The 12,834-nt window shown below is 38.9% G+C and overlaps 1 protein-coding gene across 4 annotated transcripts in view; it reads left to right on the top strand.

Moving 5' to 3' along the window:
• Positions 1–10,945, top strand: part of TDRD7 (tudor domain containing 7) — an 81,858-nt gene extending 70,913 nt beyond the window's left edge. For all 4 annotated transcript variants that reach the window (XR_012424544.1, XR_012424543.1, XM_005581243.4 and 1 more), the window contains 2 exons: positions 2,865–3,025; positions 10,483–10,945. Coding sequence is in view for 2 of the 4 variants with exons in the window: in XM_005581243.4 (XP_005581300.1) it covers positions 2,865–3,025; positions 10,483–10,703 (382 nt within the window). In the remaining 2 variants the exon portion in view is untranslated. The remainder of the gene's footprint in view (positions 1–2,864; positions 3,026–10,482) is intronic.
• The last annotated feature ends 1,889 nt before the right edge of the window (positions 10,946–12,834 follow it).

The following is a 12,834-nucleotide window of genomic DNA, read 5'->3' as shown; positions in this document are numbered from 1 at the left end:
CAAGCTTATTTGTTGATGCTGAACACAAAGAACAGTCACCCCTCCCCAACACACACACACACACACACCCCCAAAACTCTGTTTAAAAGGTCAAACTGCTTTTTTTATATGAAATGTTTTAATTCTTTAAGATAGCAAACATAGGCATCTATAAAGTTTTGTCATTTTCATGGAAGAAAAAAACTAATTTTTAACTCTCAAAGTGAAGAGTATAATAGCTCTCATTTTGAAAAACATACCACTTGTATGTCATAAGCTTTTCTTCTTTAAAAAGCCATTTCTACTGTTGTGTTATTTATGACCACAAACATAAATAGGTTTAATTCAGTTTGTGTAGGTTTGCCTCAATCAGAACTCTTTGTAAGATAATTCAATCACAGTTAAAAACCAAACTAATGTTCATCATTTACTGGGGGTGCAGATTAATGATGATTACAGGTGAGGAGATCCTCCTTGGAGGAAAGGGGTTGGGTAGGAAGGAGAACACATCAACTGGATGGGCCCTCACAATCCCCACTCTGCCCTCCATGTCTTTGAACCATTCTGCCCCAGGACTCTTGGATTTTAGTTAATTTGCCCCAGATAATCCAGGGATGTTTTGTATATAAAAACAGATCATCTGATTTTTTCAAAAAACTTCATGAACTGAATCAGTATAAAATGTTTAGAGCTTCTGTTTTTCTTAAGACTCAGGACTATTTACTAAACCTTGTTCCCAACTATGGTAAGTTAAGACTGAGGAATTTTAGATATATATTTTTATTATAGCGGTTTCCAAATCTATCTCAGCATAAGAACAACTTGGAAAACCTATTAAAAATGCAGATTATTCTTCCTTACCCCAGGCATTCTGAATCAGAATCTCTGCAGGTGGAGCTCCAGAATCTGTTTTTAACAAATTCCAGGTGATGCTGGTACTGAAATTTAGTAAACTAGTCAAAACTGAAGTCTTCACTTACGCCATTAGTTTTGAAAGTTGAAAACTAAATAGAAACACAACACATCAGTTTGCTGGTGACTCTCTCTTCACTGCTCTATACCACTTATTTATAGACTAAAAACACAGACCACCACCAATTTGCCCTGTACAATATTAAGATGATGCTATTGGTGGAAACCAAGTGTTTTTACCTCCTTTTGTGCTTACACCAATTAGCAACCTATACCAAAAGTGTTTCCACATGTGAAAATTTCTCTTCAGTTTGATCTCAAGTTCTTATTTATAGTACCTTGTCTTCATTTTAATAATAATGATGATAACTACCATTTGCCAAGTGCCTATTATTAGCCAAGTAATGTCCCAGGCACTTTCCATATATTATTTCTGTAAGTGAGTTTACATTAAATATTAAACATGAGATGATCGAGGCTCAGAGCTTAAATAAAGAGCCAAGGTGACACAACTAGAAAATGGCCCAGATGGGACTCTAATTCAGGTCTGTTTGGCCCCCAAAACTCATGTACATATTATGTATCCTTTCTGTGTCCCAATTGTCTCTGGGACCCATGGAGTATTGCTTGCTGCACTTTGAGCCTGTCTGAAAGTTTCTGGAGTTCCCTCAGAAGCCCCCAGTCACAGTGTTGAAAGCTGACCTTTTTGTTTTGGGGCTTCTCTGTAGTTCATCCTATAGCAGCTGCATGGATTTCCTATACTAGGGGTTTACACGCTGGAGAAAAAGTCCATTCCAGCCAACCCCAGTCCAGAAGTGTGTTGTGGTACAGGGCTTGCTGTTCTGGTGGGCTTCTGGCTTATGGTTAGTAAACCTGTTCCAGAGAATGACTGACCATGCCACCTCAACTAGAGGCCAATTTACGCCATTTAGCAGCAGAGACCACCTCCACAGACACTTTCTTTTAGCTGTTAGGAACAATCTTCCTTTCCTTCATGTAGTAATGCTTTTTAATCATGTATTTGAGACTATAGGACTTTAAAATGATCTTTCATCTATTAACCTTGAAGTCTAGGGTTTTTCTCATTTTAATGATGTTGATGTAGGTAGGACTTTAAAATGATCTTTCATATATTAACCTTGAAGTCTGGGTTTTTCTCATTTTAATGATGTTGATGTAGTTTCAGCAGGGTTAAGTAGATTCCTGTGGATTTCCTTCTGGTGCCTTGAGCTCCAGATCTGAAGCCATACTCCACTTCCTTCATACTCCTCTACCTTTTCCAGGTTCTTTATTTTAGGTGGTGGGTTGAATCCTGTGTTATGTTCTTTTTTTAATGTCCTTACTTGTCATAATTAAAATTGCAAACTTTTTTTGTCCAAAACCTATTTGATTTGTCCCCAGCCTGCCTTCCTAGTCTGACTTCTTTTCTATTCTTCCATGCATTCCACTCTCTAACTATACTGGAAGGTTTGCTCTGCTCCAAAACACCATGCCCTCTCCAGTCCTCTGTGCTTTTCTTCTCAAGCATTTCTTCATCCCCAGCTGGTCCTGCTTGCCTCTCTCTTTCCATCTTCCAAGCATGTACCATATCCAAACATGTGGCCATCTTCTGTCCACCCTCCTTCAGTGAAGGGATCCCCTGGCTTTGTCCTGGTCATCCTCCATGGCGTTTGTTTCATTCTACTTAGTGATGGTTGGCAGTTCATGTGTCTGTTTCCTTCACTAACTCCATGAGGCCCGTAAAAGTCTCTTGAATGAGCAAATTCTATCAAATAAGACAGTGGCAAAGCAGAAAATAGTAAGCTTTGGAAAAAGGAGCAGGAAATGCTTTTAAAACTTTTTTGACAATATAGTTTTAAATTTTGATAAACATAATTTGCATTAATTTTTCTTTTTATAAAATATTTCTTGCCCTTAAAGCAGGTATTGAGTTTATGTGTTTTCTCTTCCTTTTTAATCTAATGTATATCTAGGTGGCACAGGGTGCTTTTAAAAGGAATCCTGACCAATGGACTGGTGTCTGTGTATGAGCTGGATTATGGCAAACACGAATTAGTCAATATAAGAAAAGTACAGCCCCTAGTGGACATGTTCCGAAAGCTGCCCTTCCAAGCAGTCACAGCTCAACTTGCAGGTAATTTCTGTGGAATCTGAACTCATGCTACAACAATACAATATTGTCATTTTGTCCTGGGTACTTAGCATGTACTGAATCATTGGCCTCTTGAGTTTAGATATGTTGGGTTTTTGTTTTTTTGTACTAATAATATTGCAACCATAATGGAGATAATTTTAATGATCTCTTACAGTCATGCTCTATCATTATATCTGCTGTTTCTCTTTTCCCTACTCCTTCAGTCTCTGGTTTCAAGCATGAGTGTATTTCTAAAGCTGTAATCTTAGTACAGGTATAATACTGCATTCTGCTTTTCTTCATCTAGTATTGTTTTCTAATGACTTTCTGGGTGGTTTTATGGTTTTCCTACTTATTTTTAATGCATGCAAAAATTCTATTTAATCAATACTTCCCTTTTGATGAACATTTTTATTGTACTATCAAGAAAAACCCTGCATCTTTATACTAGCTAATATGAACCAAAAAACAATGGAAACAACCTATTATAATAACCAATAGGAGGATCATACTTTATTATTATTGCATAAATTATAATACATGATAGAGTATTATGCAATCTTAAAACATTCGTGAGTCATGGAATATATGACCATTTTCATGACCAAGTGAGTTTCCAGTTTGCAGCACAACTAATAGCATACAAGTGAGCAATTTCACCACATTCACATCAGCCTCTTGATTATCATTAAAATGTGAGTAACCAATTTCACAGGCATACAATGACACCTCTTTGTAATGTGGTCTAATGAGACTTCCCTTTTACCTTTTGGGAAAGCAGTGCAACTGTTGATGGCTCCCCTGTGAGCACCCTACCATTATGTAGCATGAGCAGCTGGATGAAGCTCAGCCCAGAGGCCTGTAGCATTAGCAGAGGGTTTTGAGGCCCAAATTGCTGAGGGGTGCCTCCCTGATACCTTTGCTGCTGCTCACAGTCCTCAGCACCTTGCCCCATCTGTGGAACACAGTGACCAAAGTGATGTGATGTCAGCAGTGAAAGAAATTGTATATATAGGTTCTTCTTTTACTTATTGACCAGCTTTTATTGGAAGGCTATATATTGCCTTATTTTGAAATATTTGCCAGCTTCTCTGTGTCTTCCTACTAGAATTCAAAGGAAATGCCCATGGCAATTGGATATAAAGAAAAAATAACACTTTCATGTAGCATGACCACCAGTTAGTCTGCTTTAGACTCAAACCTTCTTCAGATTTAATGTGTTTTTTTTTTTCATTTTCACTTTCTAATGTTCAGGTTTTCCTAACAACACGTTTTGTTAAACATGACAGTTATACTCCCCAGAGAAGGCTTCTCTGTGAAGAATGAGTGCATGGCACCATCATCCCCATCACCAGCATTGTGGCTAAGAGTTATTGGTGCTTATGGTGTGCTAAGCAACCTACCAGTCACTTTAGAGCTTTCTTCCTGTTTAATATATGCATTTGGTGCTACAAATTTCCCTCTAAGTACGACTTTGACTGCATCCCACAAATTTTGATGTGCTATATTTTCATTTAGCTCAAAATACTTTTTAATTTGTCTTGAAATGTATCCTTTGACTCATGTGTTATTTAGAATTGTGCTTAATCTCTTAAGTATTTGGGGATTTTCCAGCTATCTTTCTGTTACTGATTTCTAATTTAATTCCATTGTGATCTAAGAGAAAACATTGTATTATTTTTAAATTGTTAATGTGTGTTTTATTTACCAAAATGTGGTTTGTCTTGGTGAATGTTCCATGTGAGCTTGAGAAGAATGTATAATCTGCTGGTTTTGGATGAAGTAGTCTATGGATGTTAATTACATCCAGTTGACTTATGATGCTGTTGAGTTCAACTATGTCCTTACTTACTTTTATGCCTTCTGGATCTGTCCATTTCTGATAAAGGGGTTTTAAAATCTCTACCTATGAGAGTAGATTCTTTCATTTCTCCTTGCAGATCTATCTGTTTTTACCTCATGTATTTTGATGCTTTGTTGTTAGGTGCATGTACATTAAGGATTGGTATGTCTTCTTGGAGAATTGACCCCTCTACTGTTATGTAATGCCCCTCTTTATCCCTGATAACTTTTCTTGCACTGAAATGTGCTCTGCCTGAAAGGAATATACCTACTCCTGCTTTCTTTCAATTAGTGTTAACGTGGTATATCTTTCTCCATCCCTTTACTTTTACTCTATATGTGTCTTTGTAGTTAAAGTAGTCTTCTTGTAGATAATATGTAGTTGGTTCTTATTTTTTTATTTACTCTGACAGTCTCTGTCTTTTAATTGGTGTATTTAAACTATTGACATTTAAAGTGATTATTATAGTAGGATTAACATCTACCATATTTGTTACTGTTTTCTATTTGTTTTCCTTGTTCTTTGCTTATTTTTGTCTTCTACACTTTTTCTGCTTTTTGTGATTTTAATTGAGAATTTTAAGTAATGCCACTTTCTCTCCTTTATTAGGATATCAATTATACCTCTATTTTTTCCTTGTCTTAGTGGGTGCGCTAGAGTTTGCTATATACAGTTAGAACTAATCCAAGTCCACTTTCATGTGACATTACAGTGTTTCATAGACAGTGCAAGTACTGAGTACTGTATAATAACAAAATAATCTTAATTCCTTCCTCCAGGCTCCCGTATCATTGCAGTCATTTACTTCACTTACATATAAGCACATATGCACACACATGCACACACACACACACACGCATACAGAACCAAATACATTTTTGCTATTATTTTGAATAAACCCTATCTAATAGGTGAATTAAGAAAAAGAAATTTAAAAGTTTTACTTTACCTTCACTTACTCATTCTCTGATTTTCTTTGTGTCAATCTAAATTTCTGACCTATATTATTTTCCTTTGCTGAAGAACTTCTTTAATATTTCTTCCAAGGCAGGTCTGCTGGCAACAAATTCTCCCAATTTTTGTTTGTCTGAGAGTCTATATTTCTCCTTTACTTTTGAAGGATAATTTCATAAGGTACAGAACTCTAGCTGGTAGGTTTTTTTCCTTTCAACACTCTAGTCTCTTCTTGCTGTATAATTTCTGAGAAGTCAGATGCTTCTCTAAGAAGTCAGAACAAAGATAAGACTCTTTGTTCTTCTATGGATAAGGTCGTTTTTTTACTTCTGGCCTCTTTCAAGATTTTTGTTTATCTTTGATTTTCTAAAGTTTGAATGTGATATGCCTAGATATATTTTGGGTGGGGGCATTTATCTTTGCTTGGTGTTCTCTGAGCTTCCTGGATCTATGATTTAGTGTGTGACATTAATTTGGAGAAATTCTCAGTCACTATTGTTTCAAATGTTTCTGTTCCTTTCCCTCCTTCTGAAATTCTCATTATGCATTTGTTACACCTTTGATAGATCTTAGATTTTTGTTCTATTTTTTTTCAGTCTTTTTTCTCTTTGCTTTTCAGTTTTGAAAGTTTCTATTGTCATATCCTTGAACTCAGAGATCTTCCCTCAGCCAAGTCCAATCTACTAAGAAGCCCAAGACATTCTTATTTTCTTTTATAGTGTTTCTGACCTCTAGCATTTCTTTTTGGGTTTTTTTGTTTGTTTGTTTGTTTGTTTGTTTGAGACAGAGTCTCGCTCTGTCACCCACACTAGAGTGCAGTGGCACAATCTTGGCTCACTGCAACCTCCGCCTCCCAAGTTCAAGCAATTCTTCTGCCTCAGCCTCCTGAGCAGCTGGGACTATAGGCGCGCGCCACCACACCCGGCTAATTTTTGTATTTTTGGTGGAGACAGGCTTTTCACCATATTGACGAGACTGTTCTCGAACTCCTGACCTCGTGATCCGCCCACTTTGGTGATCCTCCTGCCTTGGCCTCCCAAAGTGCTGGGATTACAGGTGTGAGCCACCGCACCCAGCCCACATTTCTTTTTTATTGTTTCTTAGAATTTCTATCTTTCTGCTTCCCTTTTCCATCTGTTCTTAAATTTTGTCTGCTTTTCCATTAACACTGGTACATATTAATCATAGTTGTTTTAAATTCCTGGTCTGATTATTTCCAGCATTCCTGCCATATCTGACTCTGACTCTGATGCTTGCTCAGTCTCTTCAAACTGTGTTTTTTCCCTTCCATATCACTTGTAGTTCTTTGTTGAAAGGTGGACATGATACATTGGGTAAAAGGAAATCTGGGTAAATAAGACTTTTGTAATGTAGCAGCAGTAATGTGTGTCTAGGGTGTGAGGAATGTTCTGTCGTCCTGTGATTAGGTCTCAGTCTTTTGTTGAGCCTGTGCCCCTGGACTGGGAACTTCACCACTTCTCCTCAGGGTTTTTCCCCCCAGCTTAGGTGGAGCAGGATGGCTAGAGGGGAGTGGAGTTGGGTATTTCCCTTCCCCCAGGAAGGTTAAGCTCTATAAAACTCTGGCAGGTCAGGCTCTGGTAAAATAGTTTCTTCTGAGGACAGGGCTTGTTAAGAAAAACAGAAAAGCTCTGGTGTATTTCAAAATGTTCCTTTTCTCCTCCCCCAACTGGAAGCATGAGGTGATTTTTCTCTGATATTCACTGTGAGTACCAGGTAGTGCTTCTGGAGGTAAAACTCTCAAAAGTGTGGGAGTCAGAGCCCTATAACTGGGTTCCCCAGGAGTTTTTAACTCTCAGACTTATTTACATGTACCCCCAGCAATTTGTCAATTACAGTTTAGGTTTCCTTCCTCTGGCTTCCAGGCGTCTGCTTATTGGTTTCTGCTGTAGTATGCTTTGATGCTCAGTATCTTCCTGTCTGTCTCTCTGGTTTTGGGGACAGTGAATTGCCTTGTGACCTTCCTTCTCTGATGGACCTAGCAATAGTTGTTGATATTCTTTTTTTTTTTTTTTTGAGATGGAGTCTCGCTGTGTCGCCCAGGCTGGAGTGCAGTGGCGCGATCTCGGCTCACTGCAAGCTCCGCCTCCCGGGTTCACGCCATTCTCCTGCCTCAGCCTCCCGAGTAGCTGGAACTACAGGCGCCCACAACCGCACCCGGCTAATTTTTTGTATTTTTAGTAGAGACGGGGTTTCACCGTGGTCTCGATCTCCTGACCTTGTGATCCGCCCGCCTCGGCCTCCCAAAGTGCTGGGATTACAGGCGTGAGCCACCGCGCCCGGCTAGTTGTTGATATTCTGTTTGTTCAGCTTTTTGTTTCTTGTAAAGAGGCAGTAGCAACTTCTAAGCTTTTACATGCCAGATCGTTAGGCAGGAGTTCTACCAACTGCTTTATTTCATTGAATTCTCCCCATGCTGGGAGGCTTAAGTACTGTTACTGTAACTATCATACACATCAGGGAACAGCAGCTTAGTGAAGTTAAATATCTTGTCCAAGATCCCACAGCCTTAAACTCAGCACTCTGCCCCTTCAGTGTGTGCCTTTCTTCACTGTATACTTCCTTCTCCATGAAAAGTGTGATTTTTGAAGTCAAAAGGCCGAGATTCAAGTCATTTAACTTCTAAACCTACCCCATGATTATTTATAAAATTACCAGTAAATCCTTATCCTGCCTGTGTGACTGAACTAATACGTGGATCAGATGAAAAAGTGAATATGAAATTGCCTTGTGAACTAAAACACATAGTCCAAATGCATGAAAGTTTCTTTGTCTACTTACATCTGAAACAGCGTTGCTGTTGGGTCCCATCCATGTCCTCAATTCCTTTTCTAGGCTCACCTCTGCCAAGCCTTCTTTCTTCCTAGTGACTTGCTCCTAAGTCACAAAGTCTTCCTGGGCATAACATTATCCATTTTGAAGGGAGGACCTCCATTTTATAATTAATTGAAATCATATGTACCAGAACTTTTAAACTGTGTGTGGTAAAGAGTATCTCTCTCTTGGGCCAACATAGGCATCCACTAGAGAGAAGTGACGTAGACTAGAAGTTTCATGGAAGTCACCGGTCGTGACATGGCCATTGGAGTCATCACTTTGGTAGACTTGGTTCACACCTAGCCAAGCCCTTTGACATATTTAGGAATATCTCTAGATGCAAAGGAGCTCTGTGGAATCTTAAGTGGAACCCATGGGAATGTCCTGAGTGTTTAAATTGGAATGCTTTAAGGATTCTCCAGGGACCTTGGGATTACCCCTTACCCGCTTACAATTGGGAACACTGGATGCCCACCCTCTCAAGGTTCCCAGTGAGCTGTTGCTTCATTACATCTGGCCTTGACATGGGCATTCTTTGCATCAGTGCACCATGGCTGTGCATAAAATTTTCTGAATCCTAGAAGGGAGCCATACTGTGGAATCATCTATTACCTTACCAATGGGTTACTTTTTTCTTTTTAAATAACATGGCTCAAAGATTGTCAGGGCTGCTGCAGATAAAATGAAATTTCTAGGCTTCTCTTGTGGGAGATTAATAATCAAAGAATTTAGCCCATTTGCTATATAGATAGCAAGTCTTACAAAATTATGTCTGAAACTTCCATACCTTCATTACTTTGGGGCATAATTTACAGTTTATGTAATCCAGTATATGTGGACTTAATTTTAATTGTGTTTCTTGAAATATATATACTTTTTTTTTTTTTTGAGACAGAGTCTCACTTTGTCACCCAGGCTGGAGTGCAGTGACACAATCACGGCTCACTGCAGCCCTGACCTCCCAGGCTCAAGCGATCCTCCTCCCTTAGCCTCCTGAGTGGCTGGGACTATAGGCACAGGCCATCACACGTGGCTAACTTTTGTATTTTTTGTAGAGACAGGACTGGGGCTATGTTGCTCAGGCTGGTCTTGAACTCCTGAGCTCAAGATATCTACCCGCCTTGGCTTCCCAAAGTGCTGGGATTACAGGTATGAGCCACTGTGCCTGGCCAATATATACTTTCTTGTCCCAACTTTGTTTTAAAATCTAATTTAGAATTCTCTAACTTGATTTCTCATGATCTGATCCAACCAGGTTCTTTTGTCGTAGGTGAGGCCTGAGAGATCAGCTGATTTGCCCAAGACCACACCACCCGATAGAGGAAGAGCTGGGAATAGTAACTGAGTCTCTTGACTTTCAGTTCCCACGATGCTGTGTATAATTTTAAATAACTATACTGTAAATGAATTATACAATAATTCTTTTTTCTTTTTTACGATACTTGGTCCATCAGAAAAAAAATTTTAATGAGAGAAATGTCATTTAATATGATACATTTTATTCTGACTGTTATTAGTTTAAATATGCATATACTTTATGTATGGGGGTTGTGCAGTAGTCATTATTACCTCATTTTATAATACAATGTTAAGTCTCAAATGAAACTTGTTTTTTAGTTAAAGGTTTCCAGAGTGACTCCATTCAGAGTAGAAAAACTATAAGCTGGAGTGGTTTAAGATCGTTCAGTAACCGTTTTTCAGTTGAGGCAAGTCTAACCTGGGATGCTTAAGCTACTTTGGATTGACTAAATAATTTTCCATCATAATGGATCAAAGAAAAGCTCCTTTGACTCCTCACTGCCCCCTCTTGCTGTCTTCCTCCTAGGAGTGAAGTGCAACCAGTGGTCTGAGGAGGCTTCGATGGTGTTTCGAAATCATGTGGAGAAGAAACCTCTGGTGGCACTGGTGCAGACAGTCATTGAAAATGCTAACCCTTGGGACCGGAAAGTAGTGGTCTATTTAGTGGACACATCGTTGCCAGACACCGATATCTGGATTCATGATTTTATGTCAGAGTATCTGATAGAGCTTTCAAAAGTTAATTAATGACTGCTTCTGAAACCTTGACAACTAATTCAAATTTTTTAGCAATAACAAAATGTAGTAGGCTTAAAAAAAATCTTATCTCTGCTACATGGCTCTGACTGCTGTGGGGGATTGAAAAGAATATGCTTATGTTTGATGAAAGATATTTAACAAGTTTCGTTTTAACAGAGTTGACTTTTCGAAGAAAATTGTACTTGAATTATTACTATAATATTAGAATAAAAATGTTTATCAATATAAAAGCTGACTACCTTGTAATTTCTAGGCTTAATGATCTTAAGATGAAAGCCTCCGTTTCATGTTGTCTTCCTTGCAGAGCTGGGTTCTTCTCCAGTTAAGCTGAGACTATTGTGACTGAACTCTACCCTGATGTAGAGTGTATCTCAAAGCAAGTGATCCCCAAAGCATGTGAGGACTTATCCTGAGTCTTAACACATCAGCATTTCTAGAGGAGCAGCCCAGGCAAACCAGCGTGACCCTCAGCCTGAATCCTGAGTGGCTTCTCTTCTCGTTGCCCACAGAGTCCGGCTAGGACCCAGGCTTTCCACAGTCCTCCTACCCAACCTCCTTATCTACCACTCCCTGCCACACTGTACCTTTATTTGGTCACTGAACTCCTGCTCATTCCATTCTGTCAACCTGCATCTCATTCTCCTCCCATCATTTTTGCTTGTCAGTGTCCTGCCTGACCTCCTGGGCCAACCATAAAGCTTTTTCTGGTGCCCCTTTCTACTCCATCGTACTTTGATCATGCCTTTCTTGGTGCCCATATGTCACTGTGCTTTATAGTATATGACTAGTCTGTGCACCGAGTATCCCAGCTAGATCATGGCCCCCCTGAAAGAAGGACGAGTCTTAGTCATCTCCAGTGATATACTGGAAAATGTTTGACAACTGGTTCTGTTAGGTGGGGAGCTGAGCCTTGATTTGTAGTGTCTGAAAATTCTCATATCATAAATAGTCCCACCATTGTTGATTTTCAGCTAATAATATGACATGACTGAATGTGGAGTTGGGAAGAGACTCACCCTAAGCAGCTCTTGAGACCCCATATGACAGGCTCTCCAGCACACCACCGTCTGAGCATCCACAGCCATCAGAATGGCATCTTACACACATCAGGCACTCCTTTTGTGCTTGCTAATTGATGGGCAAATAGATTGGTAGACAGGTTATAGGCTTTAGCAGTGGTCCAGAGATGAGGTAGGGAGGCCCTGGACTAAGAGTGGAGAAATGGTGTTGAAGAAAAACTGTTGTGACCTTGTAAAGTTTTTCATTATAATTATTAGACAGCTTAGATACAAATTGGGAAGAGTGAAGCCAAGTCTTAAGGTATGAGAGCCTAGGACCTTACTCAGATGGAGTAGGGGAGTGGGAAGCTTAAAAATTTGATTTTGAACACACTGAATTTGAGCTAATAGACTTCCACGTGAAGATATGCAGAATCTTGGAAATGTGGAATAAACTTCAGGGGCAAAATCCAGGCTGGAAATAAAAATTCTCAAAGTTATTTGTTTGTTTTTATTTAAGAAAAATCTAGGAAAAAATGAGAACAGAAAGAAGAAGGTAGAGACCAGATGTTTGAAGTTTTTCATTTTAAACATGTCAAAATTATCTCTAGCTTTTTAAAACTCAGTATTTACAACAAGTGATTCAAAATTCAGGAATACTGAATGCCAGTGATTAATCATTTATGATGAAATAAAAATATCCCAACACAGAAATGTTTAAGTGAAATAAACTGTTATGTTTTTAATAATTGTTTCATTCCCTAACCAAAAAAATGCAAAAATCCTCAAATTGTCTACAAGTTAGGAAAAGGTAGTTTCTATTTCACTGACTTTAGAAATGTTTCCGTTACGTTTTAAAATAAAGCAATAAATTGTTTCTTGATGTAACCACAAAATTAGTGCTAAGTCAGTGTGACACAAACAAATGAAATGTGAACCCTTTCTCATACCATATTCAAAAGTCTATTCCAGGTGGATTGAAAACCTAAACATTGGCCGGACATGGTGACTCATGCCTGTAATCCCAGCACTTTGAGGTGGGTGGATCACTTAAGGCCAGGAGTTTGAGACCAGCCTGGGCAACGTGGAAAACCCTGTCTCTACCAAAAAATTAGCTGGAT

The sequence above is a fragment of the Macaca fascicularis genome, chromosome 15 (genome assembly GCF_037993035.2).
Source record: "Macaca fascicularis isolate 582-1 chromosome 15, T2T-MFA8v1.1".
Lineage (NCBI taxonomy): Eukaryota > Metazoa > Chordata > Mammalia > Primates > Cercopithecidae > Macaca > Macaca fascicularis.
Note: the sequence above shows the minus strand (reverse complement) of the source record. Positions and strands in the feature narration are given on the sequence as shown.